At 32.2% G+C, this 22,242-nt stretch overlaps 2 protein-coding genes across 4 annotated transcripts; one reads left to right on the top strand and one right to left on the bottom strand.

Moving 5' to 3' along the window:
• Positions 1 to 1,152: 1,152 nt before the first annotated feature.
• LOC139498446 (serine/threonine-protein kinase RIO3-like) lies at positions 1,153 to 10,747 on the bottom strand. 2 transcript variants are annotated; one of them, XM_071286830.1, is made up of 11 exons: positions 10,686 to 10,747; positions 10,193 to 10,408; positions 9,556 to 9,716; positions 9,036 to 9,140; positions 8,094 to 8,206; positions 6,807 to 6,950; positions 5,953 to 6,080; positions 5,184 to 5,369; positions 3,890 to 4,049; positions 2,804 to 2,974; positions 1,153 to 1,883 (listed from the first exon to the last, which is right to left on the bottom strand). In XM_071286830.1, exons 2-11 carry the CDS (start codon positions 10,375 to 10,377, stop codon positions 1,581 to 1,583), a joined length of 1,656 nt encoding a protein of 551 aa, XP_071142931.1. In that variant the 5' UTR covers positions 10,378 to 10,408; positions 10,686 to 10,747; the 3' UTR covers positions 1,153 to 1,580. The 2 variants fall into 2 exon arrangements, with proteins under 2 accessions (XP_071142931.1, XP_071142929.1); XM_071286828.1 differs by lacking the exon at positions 10,686 to 10,747 and having other exon boundaries at positions 10,193 to 10,652.
• A 1,741-nt stretch (positions 10,748 to 12,488) lies between these two features.
• LOC139498447 (peptidyl-prolyl cis-trans isomerase FKBP7-like) lies at positions 12,489 to 17,160 on the top strand. 2 transcript variants are annotated; one of them, XM_071286832.1, is made up of 4 exons: positions 12,489 to 12,601; positions 14,355 to 14,518; positions 15,398 to 15,534; positions 16,853 to 17,160. In XM_071286832.1, exons 2-4 carry the CDS (start codon positions 14,431 to 14,433, stop codon positions 17,111 to 17,113), a joined length of 486 nt encoding a protein of 161 aa, XP_071142933.1. In that variant the 5' UTR covers positions 12,489 to 12,601; positions 14,355 to 14,430; the 3' UTR covers positions 17,114 to 17,160. The 2 variants fall into 2 exon arrangements, with proteins under 2 accessions (XP_071142933.1, XP_071142932.1); XM_071286831.1 differs by lacking the exon at positions 12,489 to 12,601 and adding an exon at positions 13,027 to 13,230.
• The last annotated feature ends 5,082 nt before the right edge of the window (positions 17,161 to 22,242 follow it).

Genomic DNA, 22,242 nt, shown 5'->3' on the forward strand with positions numbered 1-22,242 from the left:
GGTTCTCCACTGAACAAAAAGGACTGCTTTCTATGGACATCATGACAAGTTACAATTGATATATAGCCCTGTAAACCAATATATCATCAGAAATAACTAAGATATCAATAGTTTTTAGAGTAACAAAAAATTTGTAAAATTTATGGCCAAAGTTATGTATAAAACAAGAATGTGTCCTCAGTACACGAATGGCCCACTCGCACTATCATTTTCCATGTTCAGTGGACCGTGAAATTGGGGTAAAAACTCTAATTTTGGCATTAAAATTAGAAAGATCATATTATAGGGAACATGTGTACAAAGTTTAAGGTCGATTGGAATTCAACTTTATCAAAAACTACCTTGACCAAAAACTTTAACCTGGAGCAGGACAGACGGACGGACGAACGGATGAACGGATGCACAGACCAGAAAACATAATGCCCCTCTACTATCGTGGGTGGGGCATAACAATAAATGAAAAACAAATAGGATGTACAACAAACCACAACCACTGACTGTTTTAATTAATCCATTGTTTTTTTTAAAGCATCTTATTATTACAATCAAAATACTTTATGACTATCCAGTTTATCACACTTTTCCCTGGGTAGTCTCAATAATTTTCATAATATGTACCCAGACTATTTTTCATGGTTCATTCACGTTCAAATTTTGTCAATTACCTGACTTACCAAATAAAGTACATATGATAAAATCTACAAATATCTCTCTGCTTACATAATTAATTTCTTACATAACCCATTTTCAACAATTAAATCTGTAAGGACTTGACAAAAATATGGGGGGGACTCTAAATCATCAATCATTATTGGGAGGGTTTGAATGTACAATCATTCACTGCACATTAAGAATAAACATTGTATTGATGGTATAATTAAAAAATAATTTCCTTTCAACATTTCTTAACATATTTTGAGGAACACTCAAGGGTTAAATTTCAACATAAAAAGTTAGACATTAGCTTATGTCTTGACACTTCAATAAATCGTACATTTCTTTTTAAATGTACCAATTTTCATGGATTTTCTGGTTTGTCATACAACCATAAATTAATATATAAATTAGGTGCACAATTTATACCTTATTGAAAATAGAATGTGTCAATCTTAAAATCATCAATTCAAAACTTCTGAGGTACTCAAAATAAAATTTTGTAAGAATCAAAAGAAAATAGAAACATTTTATATTGTGGTTGGTTGGGATCCAAAAAATGGTGCCTCCCTTAACTCCCACCCTCACCCCCACCACTTCTGGTTTTAATTCTGAATCAGTATATATAGATGCAATTTACTTCATTTATTATTTTGTTCTTTTCTTTCAGGCATCTTAGACAAGATCTGAAGTTGAATGCATGAGGCTAGAAAACTTTCAATCATTTAATACCTGCACCAATTCTAGTTTTTACTATTAAAGCTTTTATCTGAATATAAGGACTCTTGTGACTTTCTGGGGCCTGTACAAGCTTTGAATCATCAGACATTTATTTCATTAATTTTTATTGTCTGGTCCCACTTAAGTTTTTTCCCTCAAGATTACAATCTTGACTTTAATTTTAAGCTCCTCCCATATTAGACAACCTATTCTAGATCTACACCCTCAGGTTCCTCCTCTAAAGCCTCATCTTCATCCTCACCATCAGATATCCCTAACTTATCTAAAGCATCCGCACGTTCTTTTTGAGATTTTTCAAAGAAATAGTCAAATGCATATTCTTTTGTAAATGTCGTTTGATGTACAAGACATTCTTCATTTTTCTCCTTTTGGAACCTCTGTACTTGAGCAACAAATTCCAGACCCTCTCCCTGAATTTCTAGACCAGTAATGTCATTAAATAACTCCTCTGGTGTTGGAACTCCATGTACATCTCTGCTTTGGAAAAACTAGAAAAAAAAGAAAGTATGCATGATATTCAGGTAACTTCATAAATGTATTTACTAATAGATTAAATTGTTTTAAGAGCAAAAGTGTCAGAAATCATATAATGTTTTGATTCTGTTGGTGCATACAATTACTCATGTGTTACTGCATGTACTGAAGATTCATTCATTTTGATGGGTACCAATTTTCGTGGATAAAGGGAAACTTTTGTGGATATTTAATTTAATGGTTTTGCTAAGGTCTGCATACAAGCCTACAAAATTTTTGTCATTCATTGAACATTTAATTTGGTAGTTTACCTATACCTAGTCCTACAAAATCCAGGAAAACTGGTTTCCAATGAGTAATAATCATATAATGAATTCACAGTATTTCCTAAAAATTTATCCAAATGATAATCTGCTATATTAGACATGTGGGTTTAACATGGTAAACTCCAACCTGCAACCCTTGATATATGAAATTTTTGAACTGTTGTTTTCATTTTTTGGAATAGTTTAGAAGGTCACCTGGCCTCCAGGTTTCTCATTTAAAAGAGCCTTTATACCACATCTTTTTGATTTTTGTGGGAAATATTGTGATTTCAGAGCTTACTATATAATATAGTAAAGAGATGTGTTGAAGACTGCATGTTGGCCTCTAGATGTCTTTTAGTTTTTTATGTCATCTAGTTGCTGTCTAATTAATCTATATCCCCACAGTTTCTTTTCTTTCTACTCAAAATATATCCCTTGGTGTTATGATGTTGGGCTACTGTCTCATTGACATGTACACAACTTTTCCTTCAACCCATATTTCAACAGATTAAAGCATCACAGCTAATTCTTAGCATCAATTTCATAGAAATATGTAAATTGTACCAGATAATCAACACCGGTTTAATTTGCTGTAAAAAAAATAATGTGTATATGTTCCAACTTACAGATGTCATAGCTTTACAGTCTCTAAACAGGAACTCTAACGCAGCAGGATGTGTTATTTCTACAGCCTGGCTGACATCTATGATCCAGATTTTATCCTGATACCACAGTATGTTAAATTCACTAAGATCAGCATGCACTAGTTTACAATCTCTATGTATTGTCTTCATTATCTGAAATCATATTTAGTTAATTAATAACTATAGTGTTTTCTTAGATTTTAAAACAATTCTGTTTCACATTTGAAACAAAAATTTAAGACAAGTATATACTAAGCATGTGATTATGACAAGCTTTTCTAAATATAAACTTTTACATATATTTGTGGCAGAAAATTCACAAACATGAATTTCAAACTTGAAACTTTCCTGTTTGTTCAGTGGACCGTGAAATTGGGGTCAAAACTCTAATTTGGCATTAATACTAGAAAGATCATATCATAGGGAACATGTGTACTAAGATTCAAGTTGAATCAACTTCAACTTCATCAAAAACTTCCTTGACCAAAAACGTTAACCTAAAGCGGGACATACAGACAAACGGATGGACTCACAGACCAAAAACATAATGCCCATTAATGGGGAATAAAAAGTGTGGAGAACTGATTACTGAAGTGAGTAAGGACCATAACTCTGCACAAAATCAGCAGACTAGGACAACATTCGAATTTAATCTGTCACTTGTCATGATTAAACAATACAGCAAATATCATATCAATATCTCTCAGCACTTAAAAACTAAAGGTTTGGAAAACTGATTGCAGGACTGACAGACAGAGTGTCAGTAAAGTACCTACAGAAAACCATAGACCTTTGATAGGAAAACAGAAAAATCCTAGTCAATTAATGAGCGTCACTGATGAGTCTTATGCAGATGAAACGCATGTCTGGCGTATTAAATTATAATCCTGGTACTTTTGATAACTATTAAGATTTGAGTCATATGCACCTCTATAATATTGGGGTTCAAACTTGCAACCTCAGTGTTGGCAGGCTAGCATTTACTGTAAGTGAACTACTAAGATCAACTGGTCACCTAGCCCCCCCCCTTAAATATTAAGGCTTTGGTAAGCTCAGAATTAAACCTACCTTCATAGTCTGTTCAAAAGCATCTTGCATATCTTGTGTAGAAAGCTTGACAGTTTTTAGTTTGGGTGCTGGTTGCATATCCTTTCCTATAAAACTCATTACTAACACATGTTTCTTTAATACTTGGACGTGTGGACAAGGAACTCCAAACTTCTTCAGTCTGAAAATACAAACATATAATAAATTTTAATACATTTTACAAATGATTCAAAAAATGGTAAAATAAATAAATTTGCAGTACATTCATCTGAAGACAGTCTCATAATTTAATGTAATTTCGGGTTAAAATGCACTTCTATTAAAACAAAATAATTGGAAGTAATTATCAAAGAAAGATACATCAAAGTTGGAAATAATCAATTTAAATGTTATGCATGGCAAGGTGAAATAAAAATTCCTTCCAACCCCTCCTCCTACATTTAATTTTAGAACAGCCCTATTTATATCAAACCAGTTATCTTATGTGTTCTTGAGACACAACTATATGTTTGGAATTAAGATGGTTTTTTTTATTATATTGATGTACATGTATTTATAATTTTAACCTAATAAGTTTTTGCCACTGAGCATTCCTCATGAAAGTTAATCCAGAACTTTGAATTGAAATTTAAAGAGGCAAATTCATTAAATTTTTCTTGGATCACCGATCAAAAACCAAAGCAAACAGACAAGACTGAAACAAACCTTGTATATTATTTAAATGTTCTAAGGTTACAAACTTCAGTAATGAGAGAACAATTTCACAATATATACTGATTTTATATTATGATTATGACAAAAAAATATTCACACAGAAAAATCAGTCATGGCATTTAAAACAATTTGAAAAAAATGAATTAAGGTTTGTATGTATATCCATTATTGCATTTTACTTTTTGCAAAAATTGATGAAATGTGCAAATTTTTGGAGTAGTATGTAATTTATGTGTAAGACTTTTGTCGTAAATATAGAAAATTGTGTGTTTTATCATATTTACAGCTGTAATTTCTCAAAAACACCCTATTCGTTTTTGATTATTTTTTTTTCCAATTTTGCCAAATAAGGGGAGATAACTCAGATAAAGTATTTTTGTAAATATTTGATGTTGCCTTCCCTTGTCTTATAGGGTTGGGTAAGTATGTAGCCTTGTTTTTTACAACAACATACGTTACATTTTTAAGACAAAACAACATGAACAAAAGACATTAGAAAATGAAAAAACTTTTTTTATGATTTGTTTCATAAACATTTTTGGGTAGGTAGGCAACGTCCAACAGTTGTAATTATATTTTTGGTCTGATATTCCAATCTTACCTATTAAGATTCGCTGTTTCTTTCTCTCCCCAGATTCGGATAATTTTTCGTGGATTTTGTTTTTTAAAATCATCTCTTGAAAATCTGTGATCCCCATCGACATACTTTCCTCTATTTTTAAATTCATTCAGTGTTGTTTTATATACTTTTATTGCACATTCCTTTGGCAGTGTTTCACCATTCAATCTGAAAATATTAAATTTTCAAAATTATTTTTCATAATTATTTACAACAAAAAACAGCATGCAGAGAAAGGATGTATGGTATAAGGGACACAACTCTTTTTCACAATTTGGGGGAAAATTCCAATAAGGCAAAAAACCAAACAAATGATAGCATTTCAACTAAGAATCCTAACAGATTCAAATTTTTAGTGCATATTGTTTTGTAAAAGCTTTATTAAGGTAGCACTGTTAATCTTGCAAAAACCAGTTCAGAACTTTATGAAAATTAAATTATTTGTTCACTAATTAAGATCCTTAATCAGCATGATGGCAGAAACACAGGAATTAATTTTTTTGAAAATATATATATTTTTGCATTGTATATATATATATATATATATTAATTAAAACGTATGTGGAACCCAAAGAAGACAACTTGAATTTGTCAATATGGGTCGGTGTGACAACACATTAAAAATGTATGCAGGTCTTTAAAATGGCTTTTATAGTTGATTATCTTATTTTTAAGTGCTCAAATATTGTATGCTAGCCTTTGGTTAAAATTTGAGAGTACAGGATTTATCAATAAAATAACAATAACTTACTCTCCACCATAAGCATGGAATACAACTGACTCTTTCCCAGTACTGATACTACCACTTATAGAATCCAACACTCCATTGTTTACTAGTTTATACAAAATCAATCTTGTCCTAGCATCCATTACTTGTCCCTGGAAAAAAAATATACATACATCACTTTGTATAACTTGTTAACATGTTTTATTGTAGAAACACAACGGGTGTCATATGTGGAGCAGGATCTGCTTACCCTTCCAGAGCTCCTGAGATCACCCCAAGGTTTGGTTAGAATCTTTTTTTCAGTGACTGTTTTTATTTTTTTATTTTGTGTTGTGTATACAGTTGTTTAGGTCTTTATCTTGTGTTTATTTTTCCAATGATATTATTATTGTCCGTTTGTTATCTTTTTTAGTTTGAATCTCCTTTTGGTATTTCCACCTCTTTTTTTTATTTTTAATTAGCATTCCTTACTTTGTCTAATAAAAATTGATTTTCAAAATATTCATTGCGATTCCATTCAGTACAGACATTTTTTTCACTGTTTCATGCCATTTTTGACTTTGCGGAAAATATTTTGTTTATGAATACATTCATATATTTTGTCTGTATTTGAAATTCTAAGAGATATTGGCAATTCGTCGTTTCAGAATCTATTGCATCCTGGGTAATATTTTCAAAAATGTACACCAAAACGTTGTGATTGGTTAAAAATGTCATAAACAATGGAAATTCAAACAATGACGTGACGTTATTTTCATTTTGGGGTACGAACAATGAAATTACCCATGATTCTTTAGATTCTTAAACGGCCAATTAAATAAACATGTGTAATGACTGCAACATAAAATAGTTTAATCCTTGTTCCAGACCATACTCACTGCAGTAGAGTGTTCCTTTTTCTCATGCAATCTTTGATGTCGTTTATTTTCAGCATCAGAATGACGTTTCAGTTTGTTATATATTCTATTATCAAGCTGCATGTCCATACTTTCTCCGTCACCAGAATGAAACTCTGGCGGAAACTAAAAATAGTAAAATTGTCATCAGTTTACATATTTTAGCTGCAGTCGACAACAAAATCTTTTTATTTTTTATACTTAGCCTGAAGCCATTTCAATTTGGTGAGACTGTCATACGACTGAGAAGTTAAAGCTAGCTGTAAAACCAGGTTCAATCCACCATTTTCTACATACGTAAATGCCTGTACCAAGTCAGGAATATCACAGCTATTATCCATTTGTTTGATGTGTTTGAGCTATTGATTTTGTCAATTGATTAGGGACTTTTTGTTTTGAATTTTCTTCTGAGTTCAGTATTTTTGTGTTTTTGCTTTTTTCAATAAATTATTAGTAATTACATACATTTTTGATAATTTGCACTAGCTATAATGGCTATAGACCAAACATATTTTTACCTGTCAGAATTGGTTACTGGGAGGGGGTCACTTAAATTTCTTTTTACATACAGAAATGGAGACATCCCTTTTGAAAACTAACATTTATTATTTTCCCTGTAATTGTCATCTAATATGTATTTATAAAATCCTATTTAATACATGATCAGGGCCGACATCAAAAGATCGATGTAGGATAAAAAACTTAATTCAAATAGTTTGGGGGTGGGAGGTTAAAATTCTGCAAGTTTTGTATATTCAAAATCGATTTTTACTTATATCCCTATTGGTCAATCAATTTTTCTCAAATTAAGTTAAGAGGGGGGTGGGGAGTCAGTGAAAAAAACTATGTGAATTTAGTTTTTTATCCTACATTGAACTTTTGATGTGGTCCCTAAAGTAATCATTAAACACTTTTTTCTCAACACTTAGACCAAAGATTATTGTATCATTATTCTAGTTCATGTATTGAAGTAAATACCCCTTCCAACAATGAATATCAATAATTTTAATCCCAACATACCAGTTTATATTAAAATACCAGGGGAGCTAAATATAAACCATTGGTGTGACATGGACATACATGAATCAGCAAATCAATATAAAGACAACTGCTTTGTAAAATGGGCAAATTATCAGATGAAAAAATAAATCATTCTTTTAATGTATTTAAGGTTTTGATTTTGCCATATGATCAGGGACTTTCTGTTTTGAATTTTCCTTGAAGTTCAGTATTTTTGTTATTTAAAAAAAAGAAAATATTGAAACTTACATCCATTAGTTTAGAAGCATTTTTTCGTCCACATATAACTTTATCGTGTTTTGTTATGATTTTATTTCCACTGCCAACTGTTCCATTCTTTTTAAATGATGGCGATTTCTTATCTGAAAAATACATAAAATTGAGAATGGAAATGGGGAATGTGTCAAAGAGACAACGACCCGATCATAGAAAAAACAACAGCAGAAGGTCACCAACAGGTCTTCAATGTAACTAGAAATTCCCGCACCTAGAGGCGTCCTTGCATGGTTAAAAAAATAATAGTTGTGAACTGGAAACAAATAAAATAGTTCTTGGGATGATATTGTCCAAAAAATATTATCCTAGGTATCATACTCCATAATCATTTATTAATTCCACTTATAAATGTTATATTTTATTTGTAATATGTTAACATGTATGTGTGAATTAAGAAAAGTTAGAGCTTATAATTACCACTTTCACATTTCCTTGAAATATGTTTTTGACCAAGTAATTGTTGATCAAGATTGATATTTAATTTTCTGGGGGCAAATATTTTCCAGGAAAATCACAAGTTAATGCCACATGAAAACATTCTGCCTTTTATTTGACTGATAGGCCAAGTCAAATTTCAAGCTACTTTTCAAACAGCTTCTGTTAAGTTTGAAATAAGTAACCTTCCATATTCAGATCCTGGTTGGAACACTGAATAAACAGCTCATTGATGTGTAACCATGGTAACAGTATCTGACTATGAGAAGTATTTTGTTTTGAAGCAGCATAATATGTCCAACAGAACTTAACCAAATTTTAGTACAATACATTGTACCATTTAGAATATTGCACTATTGGAAACATATGTTTCAAGCAAATTTTCTAGCTTTTCCTACTTTAGCTGGCCTGTTTAGCTTGTTTTGAATAAATGAGAAAGTCAATCTTAAATCATGGTGGAGTCATCTCCCATTGGCATACCCCATTGTGATTTTGGTGGTTCGTAATCATCATCCTCTTCTTCTTTATCTTCATCATCTCTGTATGCTGGATGTACACTTCTGTAGTTCTCAAATGAGATAGAAACTAAAAATAGAAGATTAAATATGATTTCAGTTAAATTATCTAAGCAGAATTAATAACAAATTATAGGATTTTAAAACAAACATTTGGTCTCTGGTTGAGTAGATTGTTGAGAGTTGTCTTAATGGCCATGTAGGCAATCATACAGTTCATACCACATCTTCTTATTTTTATATAACAAAATAAATCAAAAGCATTGAATATATATTTGAACATCTTTATTAAAAGACTAAGAACTATCGCAGTATGTATGCTTTGTCAGGACTACGAAAAAGTATATTTTCTGCTAAAATATGAGAAAAAATGATTCAGTGAAAAACTCACTCTTGCTATAAAGTTTAGTGATTCAAGGGGATTGAAAGTAATTGAAGGAGAAAGGACTCAAAGGCTAAATGATGAATACATGTAGTTTTCAAACCTTTATGATGTTTATTCAAGAGTTTTTCCTTTGCTACCAATTCCTCATCATTCTGTTTATCGTATTCCAACTGTAACATCCTAGCCATAAGTTCATCGTCAGCAGTTTCATCAGCACCAGCGGCAGCAATTAATGCATCAACATCAACTTCATTTTTCTCACTGAAATTAAAATGATAAGAAATGCAGCTACATGGAATTAAAAATAGACGTCAAGAGTTCAACATACATGCAAAGATTCCATAACTACAATTTAAATATATACATAATATTCTACTGAACACTTTTTTTTCTAATCATGCTTGGGGTATTGAAATTTTATTATTTACTTTATGTCATGAAAGTGGTTCACATTTTTTAAAACAATCATTTAATTAACTGTTAAACATATAATAGTTGTTTCAACTTGAAAATTGTATGGGTTTTTGATATTTTTATTTTACATCCTCATTTGATCATCCGTAGTTGTCCATCTTTGAAAGGCCAAGGGGTAATGGTAAAAAATCAAAAATACCCTTCTAGATGTCATTCATGTACAAAATGATGTAGTTATTCAAAAATAATTAATTTTTAGATAATAAGCAATGATAAGACTTGAAATAGATTAACACCCCCCTTTTTTTAACTTTAGTATATACCTTTCAAAAGTGTCCAACACATTTTTCTGTTCTTTTTCGATAAAATCTTCACTCAACTGTTCATTCATTACATCTTGCAGGCAGCTTGGTATTGGAGTTGATTGCTGCGGAGGTTTGCCCCAGGGTGATGGTTTTGGTACACTGTCAATTTTCGTCTGGTTCATCAAGGCTGCCTGTTCTTCCATGGTCTTGTGAATGGTATTGCTATGTCTGCAACTGAAAACACTAACAGGTCCTTCCATGAAGTTTTTATTTTTTGTATAAGCTATTTCTATATTAGACGAAATGATTATTTGTGTAACTTCCAATGACTGAATGAGTCTGAGATTCTTTCCTTTGTACTGTTGTATTTCCAGTATGTTTTATCGGTTTAACTGGTGTTGCAACACTGCACGTCTGAGCTAGATCTTATATGTTTTAGCTGTTTATTAATAGCAAAATTAAACAACTAATTTATAAATAGATAAATTTCTATATGTTGTGAAATACTTACATAAAATTTCCTTCTTTTTGTTTTTAATTGGTTATTCCCCTTTACGAACTTCCGTTTTGAAACCATAGGTGCGTTTGGATATCCAACTATAATATTTTATGGCAGTAGTTATTTGACCGGCTGCGGGGAAAAAATAATGGCTCCGACAAAATAGCGATTTTTTGTAAGAGTTTTAGAAGTCTCTGAAAATAAGTCTTATTATAAATAAAATTCTGCAAAGAGTAAATATAAAAAGTGATATCTCTATTTCTAATATATAGGCCTACCACTTTGCCGTGTTTAGTATGACTAGAAATTTTCACTTCTGTTTCTCGTACTATAAACAACATCATTATTTATATAGTTAAATATATGTCCGTTCTCTATTTCACATGATACTGTATACCTTACAACAAAACTTTTTTTCTTTTACCTAGGTACATTATTCTATTTGGCGGGAAGCAATTCGGTTATTTGTTCAAGGTTCACTTTCTGATATTAATTATTATCTCACAGTGGTATACTACTGTTGTCTGTATTTATTCACCCTTATTTTATTGATATGGTATTAACATTGTGTCGTAGATCAAATTTATTTGTTCAGTGTATTTTTTTGGATTAGAGCGTCACTGATGAGTCTTTTGTAGACGAAACGCGCGTATGGCGTATATACAAAATTTAGTCCTGGTATCTTTGATGAGTTTATTTTCAGACTGTAGTGGGGAATTTAATAGTAAAGAGTTTGGGCATCTAAAGATTATAATATAAGACATATTACAACAAGCCCATATCATCCCAAAAGCATGCAATGGTTAAGTTGAAAACTTTAATGGGACTCTTAAAACAATCATAAATAAATTGTTTGACAAAGAACCTGAGAAATGGGATTTATTCATAAATGAAGCATTATTTGCCTACAGAGTTGGTATTCATGACAGCACTAAAGTGAGCCCCTTTGAAGCAATGTATGCGAGAAAGCCCATCTTAATAAATGAAAAGAGAATACGGCATACTGTTCAGCCGAATGAAATACAAAATTACATATAAATGTGGCTATAGTGAGAGATAGGGCGGATATCAGTTATCACTGCCCCTAAAAAAGGAATATTGTAAGCATCTGCATAAATATCAACATAAAAAGGATGGTGTGGTATGATTGCCAATACAACAACTATTTAAATGACGTGGATGATTGGAACTATAGACCCCCGTACGACCTTCAACAATGACCAAGCTTCACAACGTATAGTCATCTATGTAAGGCTTTATCATGACGCAATGTGCAAAATTCTAACGAGAAAATTAACGACTGGATTTATATGACATAATAAGTAACGAAAGAAACATAATGTATATATGACAGACAACAACCCACGACAAACGTTGACTCACAGTTTCCTGACTATATAGATTTTGGCGGGTTTAGATAGCCGTGTTTTCAAAATAATAAAAGTGTTTGATTATCGAAGAGACTACTGCTCCATCAACGACTTATGGTCTAATAAAGTTAAATTTGGATATAACACGTCTTTTGATTGTTTGAAAGTTTCAAAATTGTATATCAGCTCATAAACATAGTTTTGGCATGTGACCGTTACGCCATTAACTTTTACCACGGTTTACTCTTTAAAAATCGAAATACATTTAGATTATAAGGAATGGAAGTACTTCCCCCTGTCCATTCGAAATAATCTAATAGATTCTATAATAAAAATAGACTAGCGTGCACACTTTTAAATATAAAGCAACTTGGGTTATTTAGTATACACTAAATTTTTCACGTTATTTCTTCATTGACAAAAACATTTTTACATTACATGCTATTCCTTAATTACAATAGAAATTATAGGATCTCAAAGGAAAACAGTCGGACTTTCATTCCAAAAATTATTCCATTCGGATTAGAGAACTTCGGTGAATCAGGAAGAATGTTACAGGTACCTATGTTTAAGGTTTAATAAATACCAACATTAAACAGCGTATATCTTAAAAATTTTCTACCCTGGGCAAGTTGTATTACATGACCAATCTATATGTATAGTTTATTTACTAGATATTACCGGTCGTTGATTTATTATGATAGAAGTGTTTACGTATGATTTTAAACTATGAGATCCGATATCACATAGAATATTTTTTAGATTTTGTTTATAAAACGTACAAATTTGATATATTTTTTAATTTAAGAAAAAATAGACTTTGAGTATTATTATCAGTATGTATTTATCAACATTGAAATTCAATTAAATTTAAGTAAGAGACGAACATTGCAATACCATACCCACATAGTACCCCTTTCTACAGATTTAAGAAATACACACTAACGTGTAAATCAAAACTAAATTATGGGGAAAGTTTGCATTCATATTTTGATAATTTTAATATGTTTGGTAAATGAACTCAAATGCGAATTTAACGCAACCAAAGCTGGAACAGACATAGAACCAGCTGTTATAATTGAAACGGTAACCAGAGCGCCGTTTTGTGACAAAAATCTTCTTTATAATGACACTGGAATCTTCGATATCGATGTTTTTTACCATACTGAGGATATGTTTGTAAAAAGGTTAGTGTGTTATTTCTTTGAATAGATCTTTAGTCTTAATTCTAACAATTGAATTAAAGAATTGTAGTTTCGACGAAGTCTCATCAACACGCAGTTGTTTTCCTGTAGACTGAACTATATGTACGTGAAATTTAGACTCCAAATTAAGTTTGGGACAATCCTTGACTATCGCGGGAACAGCAATTAGAAATGATCTCTGACTATCGCAGGAAGCAACATTCAGAAATGATCCTTGACTATCGCGGAAACAGCAATCAGTTATTCTTTACTATCGAATAAACAGAAATCATTGACTATCGCAGGCACAGCAATCATCATTCCTTTGACTATCACGGGAACAGCAATCATTAATCATTGACTATCAATGGAACAGCAATCAGCAATCATTGACTATCACAGACACAGCAATCAGCAATACTTTACTATCACTCGAACAGCAATACTTAACTACCACGGAAACATCAATCAGCAATCCTTGACTATCACGGGAACATCAATCAGCAGTCATTGACTATCGCGGGAACAGCAATCAGCAATCATTTAGCGGGAAATTTAATGTTGGTGTTTTGATAAAATACAACATTGTGCTCTCTATTCACACTATTTATCATTGTTTAGATATTAACTTTTAATGAAGGTCATAACAGTATTATTATACTAAGTTTAATACAATTAAGGTACATGTGTTATGTTCTTACATGATGGCATAGAGAGGGTCCTTCATTTCTGTTTTTTCATATTTTAATTTTGTGTAGGTCATTTTTCACTATTATTTATATCTACCCCCCCCCCCCCCCCATAATTCTCTATTCTTTTTTTTTATTCTTTTTATTTGTGGTCTATTTTTCTCTATTCTTTATTTGTTTTACTCTTTATGACCTAAAAGAGGGGCGAAAGATACCAGAGGAACAGTCAAACTCATAGATCGAAAATAAACTGACAACGCCATTGCTAAAAACATGAAAAAAGAAAAAGACAAATAGACACAAAATAGTACACAAGACACGACATAGAAAACTAAAGACTAAGCAAAACGATCCGACCCAAAATACTGGGGGTGATCGGTGCTCCGGAAGATTAAATTAGTGACACAATACATTATCGAATGTGACTTTCTATTCTAGTCAAGCAGGTAAAGAAAAGGATCCAAGGACTATTCGTCTAGGTAAAAATCAAATACTCAAAGCATTAGAGAACGCTATGATTGGGATGTGCCCTGGAGAGTACCGGAAAATAACTGTACCCGCTAACCACGCCTTCGGCAATAAAGTGATTCAGATTCCCGATGGTCAGTAAATTATAAAAGGATTATTTTTCTTCTTCTATATATACATGTAATTGATTACCTTGGCGATTAAGGGAAAGTCAACCTTTTAACTTCAAGGGATGATGTGGTTATTTTTTTTTTTTGTGTGTGTTAGGATTTTTTTCGCGCACATTTTATTTCGTTTTTTGACCCTACCAAACAGATTATCTTTCCTACCAATTTTTAAGATAAAGGGAAATATTGCATGCCTCAGTAAACGTGTTACAACATATACGAATTTAAGCATAAAGTAGACGATTGATTGCGCCTCAGTAACATGTGTAGCTCAAGTTATATTTATGTAAATTTGAATATATGATAGACGATAAAATGCCTCAGTAACATGTGTTTCTCATGTACTACTTACAATGTATACACAATTAAATATTCAGTAGATAATTAAATGTCTCGGTAACATGTGTAGATCAAGTTACACTTATAAAAATTATACAAGTCTGAATTTAAAGTGGACGATTGAAGGCCTCAGTAACATGTGCACTGTAGCTCAGGTAACACTTATGCAAATTTGAATATATAGTAGACGATTGGATGCCTCAGTAACATGTGTAGCACGAGTAACACTTATACACATTTGAATGTAAAGCAGACAATTGGATGCCTTAGTAATATGTGTAGCTCAAATATCACATTTACGATTTGATCACAAAGTAGACGATTGAATTCCACAGTAACATGTGAAGTTCGAGTAAAACTTTAATATACAATTTTGAATATATACAGTAGACGATTGAATGCCTCAGTAAAATGTGTAGCTCGAATTACACCTATACAAAGAATATTTAGTAAAGACGATTGGATGCCTCAATAGTGAGTAAGATTTGATGTACATGATTATTGTAGGTAGATACCTGAAACCTCCAGTGACATTAATTGTCCATGCTACACTGATACAGATATTCAGACAGACACAGAAAGAAATAGATTCTGCATTTAATATTTGGGATACTGATAATGATGATCGTCTTAACAAACAAGAGGTACCATGATATTTTCATACGTAATTTTTTACTTTAATTGACAAAAAATAAAAATCTTTGACATCACAAAGATATCTATCCCTTATTTGCAAACGACGACACATTTCATCAAACATGAAACAAAAGAAATGCGAGTTCTAATATGAATTGCATTAGTGTTAATAAAGCTTGAAATTAATGACTTCACGATTCACGAAAATATGTTTTGTACAGTTTTTCAACTATGCATTACCTACAAAAAGTTATTGCATGAATTTTTGTGAGGATTATCTATCGAAGAATATGTTTTTGTTTTAACTGCAACAAATCTTCTCGGGACAAGTTTCATGAAATAATCTATATGAAATCGTGCAATCTGTTTATAATATGTATGAATGATAATTGATTCGAACCATCTATAAAATGAATAAATTATTAGAGAAACACAACGTCTATGCTTCTTGGCCTCTTGTGAAAGTTATCATGATCGATTTAGAATTTTGTATATTGTATCTATGAGGTAATAACAAAAAATCTGATTTAGACAGACAATTATATAATGACCTTAAATAAGTAAAGGCGAAGAGGGAAGTTGGTTCACCAAAAAAAGAGTTACAATTGAGCAAAGTGATAATGCTCACCAAAATAATAGTCACAATGTGTAGAATAATGGACAAACATAAAAAGAAGATACTATAAATGACAAAACAAATATCGAACATGCAGTAATGAGTTACAAGAAAATAATGAATAGAGAATAAAGAGAAAATAAACAAAGAGTAGAGAATAAGATTGATTGATTGATGGTTGCTTAACGTCCAGTGGCAATTATTTTATGCATATTCAGGACGAAAACAAGTTCACAATAAATACAATAGGTAGGTTGTTGTAATAGAGGCCATCTAGGATGATGGTCGGGGAAATTTGGACTGCCACTGGAAAATGAAGGTATATTGGATAGGGACAGAAATTTTGCCTTGCAACAGGCCACCTACGGACCCCTTAAAGAGTTGTTGCAAGGGTTCTTAACGTGCAAAGAGTGTGGCACTCTCTTTACACGAGGAATCGGATTTAACGTCCCCTTCTGACGGACGTGACTGCGAACTTGATACATCCCACACAGCCAAACGAACGCCCTACTTCAGCAAACGTTTTACTGCCGGTCGGGAGAAGACCAAGCGACCATATTTCTATACCCCAGTCACCCTTGGGGTTCAGAGAATAAGAAAAATAAAGATAGTGACAAATGGTATAAAAAAATAACGATATGAATGAAACCAATTCACATAAATATATATGTATTAGTTATTTACCAATTCTTGTATCTTTTTTTTTTTAGCTTTTGAATATATTTAAAGTATTTATACAGATAGTAGGAAAAAACAAGATGGGGAACCTAGACAAGATGCTAGATCAGTGGTTTGGTATGCTCGATGTTGATCATAATGGATTTATTACCAAAGACGAATTTCTTAAATCAGAACATACAGCAGCTGATCCCAAATCTGCTGAGATGTTTCAAAGTTTTGTAAAAAGATACATGTCCATGCTTAAAACCACGTCTTCTACAAGAGACAAGAAAATAAAGGATGAATTATAAAAAAATATTTTTTTGAATTTTAATAAAAAAAAATTGTGTTAATGATATTCTGTGATAAGAAGCAGTTTATTTACATGTAAACATTAAACATTGTGTTTGGTAATCGGACAGCTTTTGTGACCAGAAATGATTTGAATTGACTAGATGAATGCATTCGTATTTAACGACTAGTAGCAAGTATTAAAACAATATCACGACAAGCACATGTTGATGTGATATGAGTATAAACCTAGCTCTGTACAGGACCGACAAAAAACTGAGACAGTTGTTACGGTGCTATGTCAAAATGTACAAAGTAACCGTCCACAGATATACACATCATTACCGTTACTACAACCCCCTCCCCTTTCTCCGACCTTTGTGACCTACCAAATGAGACTAATCACGGGGTTTGTAAGTACTAAAATGAGCAACACGACGGGTGCTACATGTAAATATGATGTTGGGCAGGATCTATACTTATCCTTCTAGAGCACCTGAGATCGGCCCTGGTTTTGATGGGGTTCGTGTTGCTCAGTCTTTAGTCTTCAATGTTTTGGTTTGTCGTTTGTCTTCTGCTGTTTACAGTCTTTTCCTTTCATAATTCAATGTAATGGCGTTGTCAGTTGTTTATTTAAGACTTGTGAGTTTGAATGTCCCTTTGGCATCTTTCGTCTTTCTTGTGCTCCGAGTCCGAGAAAACTAAAGTAACAACGATTACTCTAACTTCGGTGCTTTGTATCCATTATAATTATGTGAGTGCTTTTTGTGCCTCACAACAACCTATCGAAATAAGCCAATTGCTATTGATTTTTACAGTTTTTTGTTGTTGTACTGTTACACCACTATGCCATGTTAGGGGATGGTTAAGCCCTCACAACCGTGTTTAATCCTGCCACATTCTGTATGTGTCTATCCTAAGCCAAGAGCCTGTAGTACAGTTGCAATCGTTGGTTCATGCCAGTCATATTTGTTTTTAGTAATTTGTTTGGTGTAATTATATCGTTGTTTTTCTCGTTTGAATCATTTTACATTTTTCAACTATGGGACTTTTATAGCCGACTATACGGTATGGGGGTTTCTTATTGCTGGAGGTCGTATGGTTGCATACAATTGAATGACATCATTTCATTTAAAGTCTTGCATGGGTCTGCCGACTGGAAATAGAAAACACAACCCACAACCAAATTAAAAAGATTCAACACTTTGAAAAAAAAAGTAATACAATTTAGGCAAACTTTAGACATTTCTATGTCCCATTATTCAACGAGTCCTTTTTTCGGTCATAAAACTTTCGAGCACGATTTTTGTACTCAGACTCAAGAATCAACCAATCAAAATACTGGATTTTGTGTTTCGATCACTTATTTTGTACTCGGAGTACTGAGTAAAGTTTTATGACCGAGAGTCCAGGATTTACAAGCACTCACGAATAGTAGCACCAAGCACCATACATGCAGACATTTATGTACAGCAATCAACCATTCGGGTGCGGGATGTTATCACTGTGTTGAAAACCCATCGATGGCCTTCGGTTCTTTTCTGTTCTTTGGTTGGGTTGTTGTCTCTTTGAAGAATTCCCCATTTCCATTCTCAATAAAATTGAGTTATGTTTGTATTTTGTTTACATATGAGCTCAGTTAGTGAGGTACCATCTATTCACCAATGGTGATGGTAATGATTGATCTTTTTTTTCATACTATTTTTTTAATTGAATAAAACATGTTTTATAATACATGATATAACATATAACAATAACTACTTTTGTCTGTGGATCACAGTTGTTTTATTCGGTTTTTTATTTGAATTGATTACACCCCCCCCCCCCTTTCCAAAAAAAACTCAAAACAATGGTCCACCCCACAACACACAAAATATGGAACGTCATTTGTGTTTGTTTATTCCACATTGACAAGAAGTATAGGTTGAGTGTCGCGATCTCACAGTAAAATATGTTACTAGCTCTCAATAATGACGACTTCAGTATGTATACAGAAGAAATGTATCCTGTTCAACTTACTTTTAATAAAGCTAATACTAACATTAATGACCACTGCCCTTTCCTCGATCTTGATATCTATATCATTAACATTAACGTAAAGCTTAATACTAAAATATATGATAAAAGAGATATTTTTTTCATTTCCTATCTCGTTAATTATCCATTTTTAGATGGTGCCGTTCCCTTGTCACCATCTTACGGTGTTTATATATCTCAACTTGTACGATTCACTCGTGTATGTAACAATGTTTTATTTTTTAACGAGAGAAATTTATGTATTACATATGTAGTGTAATAACAAATCTTTACGGGAAAATATTCAACATCAAAATGTCAATCTATTTATTATTATTTTTGGTACGAACCATTAATACATTTTATCAAGGATTAAATAATGACAACATTCTCGTTTGGATTGTATTGCAATATCCAATTTGACGTCTTTTGTTGCTTGCTATGTGGTATACATGGAGTTTACTCATTATTGAAAAGAGTAAAAACACAAAAAACTGAACTCCTAGGAAAATTCAAAACGGAAAGTCCCTAATCAAATGGCAAAATCAAATGATAAAACACATCAAACGAATGGAAAACAACTGTCATATTCCTGAGTTGGTACAGACATTTTTAAATGTAGAAAATGGTGGATTGAACCTGGTTTTATAGCGCTAAACATTCCACGTGTATGACAGTCGCATCAAATTCCATTATATCTACAACGATGCGTGAACAAAACAGACATAATAGTTAAATAGTCAAAATATGGGTACAACAGTCATAACTGTGTCGCAATCTCAAAACAAACAAGTATCTAACAAAGAAGCTTAAAAAAACATCTGTCAAATTAAGTAATCACATTCATTGCTTCGCGTGTTTGACGTCAGAAAATGTAAACGTCACACAGGAAAGAAATATAAAATAATTTTGTCGTTCAAAGTTTAAAAAAAAATATTATAATAAATTTCACATGGGGAATGGTGGTATACAGGGTTAAAAAAATCACTAAAAATGAACTAATTTCAGAAAAAGACCGAAATTTAAAATTCTCCAAAAGTTCTTTAGAATTTTTAAGAATCCACACATGGTTAATGCCACTACGCGGGTAAAATAATTTGGCGTTCAAATTTTTTTCAAAATTATAATAGAACAATAACATAATGACATATAAAAGAGTTATATAATAATGGCGCGATCTTTAACGAACGACATCAATAAATCAATGAAGGAAACAAAAAACTTAATTCAAATAGTTTGGGGGTAGAGGGTCAAAATTGCTGCAAGTTTTGTTTAATTGACATCGATTTTGTATTTATCCTTATTGGTCAATAAATTTTTCCCAAATTAAGTTAGAGGTTGGTTAAAGGGGTCAGTGAAAAAACTATATGACATAGTTTTTTTTTATCCTACAATGAACTTCTGATGTCGTCCCTAAAAGTTGAGTCACTTCATATGTACCACAGAAACACAAAAAGTCACACGTACAAAACACACCAGCAAAAATAAAAGATAATACAAATACATGGGATGTAAAAGTACCGAGCCACGTCAAACGGATTTCACAGAAAACAGACCAAACAGTAAAAGTAATATTAATAATAGAACAAAGACAAATAAAAGAACAATATGACACGTTGTTAAGATGATAAACAACGTCAGTACGCAGAATCTATATATCAGGACCATCATGTATTATTTGTGAAGTTGATACTGACTATTTATCTACAAAGTCTTGGTACCTTCCGATTAACATTTTTAGAAAAAAAGACGAGACGTTCTATGACATACCTTTTGCTCAGACACTGGTAACGTTTTTCAAAGTCTGAGTAGGAGCTGCTAGCTCTTAAATATTGAATTAGTTGGGAAATGTATATCCCATATGCAGGTGAAGTTAGTATATTGCTATTAAGGAGGGGGAAATTGATAATTTCAAATTAAATCGTCTCGTTTGTCATATATTCTTGTACTGAGATGACTGTGTATGTAAAATTCGAGGTATCAGTCTAAAACTGAGGCAGAGGAAGCCGTGTCTGGTGTTCCTTTAATTTCTAGTTCTGGGGGATATATTAATATGATTAATAGAACCCAATCAGAAAAGTTCGGATTGTTTATCTGAAAGTGATATTAAATAATCTGGCTTCTTTGATGTTCTTGTTTTTGACAAGTGTCTGAAGGAAATCCGATTCATATGAAAATAAAAAGAGGTCGACAAGGAGAGGCGCACAGTTCATTCCCAAAGGAATGCCTACAATTTGTTGAAAAAATCAATTCCAAATTCAACAAATATGTTGTCGATAAGAAACTCCAGAATACTGATCACTTGTTCCTTTGTGTAGCATGTTTTACCCTTTTATTCACTATTAACAAAATATGCCTTATGATATCCCAAAGCAATAAATTTATAGCGTATGCTCCCATTTTTATGTTGAAAGGCATTGTGGATTATTTCTTTCAGGCGATTTTTCAATTTGGGGTTGTACAGGGTTGAAAGTTTTGATAGAACTTATTTCAGAAATTGACCGAGATTTAAAATTATTTAGATTTTTTTTTTTAGAATTTTTAAGAATCCACATATGGTTAATACCACTACGGGAGTAAACAGTTTCACAGTATTTCTGAAGACACTCTTTCACTGCGGACATAATTTTAGTCAATCTATTCTTTAAGTGGAACATGCATACGAGCCGGCGATGTACCGTTGTGTGTACGGAATTATGTGAAGCTTTGATAAAAAAACACGGTAAGTCCTCCGATTTGTTGTTCAATGGTTCATTGAAAATAAACTCATCATAGATATCAGGATTGAAATTTAGTATTTGCGCCAGACGCACGTTTCGTCTACAAAAGACTTATTAGTGGCGCTCGAATCAGATCAGTTAAAAAGGTCAAATTAAATACGAAGTTGAAGAGCATTGAGGACCACAAATAACTAAAAGTTTTGCCAAATACAGCTAAGGTGATCTATTCCTGAGGTAGAAAAGCCTTAGTATTCCAAAATTTCAAAGTTTTGTAAACAGATCATTTATAATTATAACCATATCAATGACAATTCATTTCAACACACAAGTGCTGACTTCTGGGCTTGTAATACCTTCGGAGAATTAAAACTCCACCAGCAGTGGCTTCGACCCAGTGGTTGTAAATAAACTCA

Source organism: Mytilus edulis, chromosome 12, assembly GCF_963676685.1.
Source record: "Mytilus edulis chromosome 12, xbMytEdul2.2, whole genome shotgun sequence".
Lineage (NCBI taxonomy): Eukaryota > Metazoa > Mollusca > Bivalvia > Mytilida > Mytilidae > Mytilus > Mytilus edulis.

Coding starts and splice junctions, on each gene's coding strand:
- LOC139498446 (XM_071286828.1), bottom strand. CDS start 10,434: ATGGAAGGACCTGTTAGTGTTTTCAGTTGCAGACATAGCAATACCATT. Junction 8,207..9,035: donor ACCACCAAAATCACAATGGG/GTATGCCAATGG, acceptor TGTATTTTTCAG/ATAAGAAATCGCCATCATTT. Junction 4,050..5,183: donor GAAACAGCGAATCTTAATAG/GTAAGATTGGAA, acceptor TTGTATTTTCAG/ACTGAAGAAGTTTGGAGTTC.
- LOC139498447 (XM_071286831.1), top strand. Junction 14,519..15,397: donor AGTGATTCAGATTCCCGATG/GTCAGTAAATTA, acceptor TGATTATTGTAG/GTAGATACCTGAAACCTCCA. Junction 15,535..16,852: donor ATCGTCTTAACAAACAAGAG/GTACCATGATAT, acceptor TTTTTTTTTTAG/CTTTTGAATATATTTAAAGT.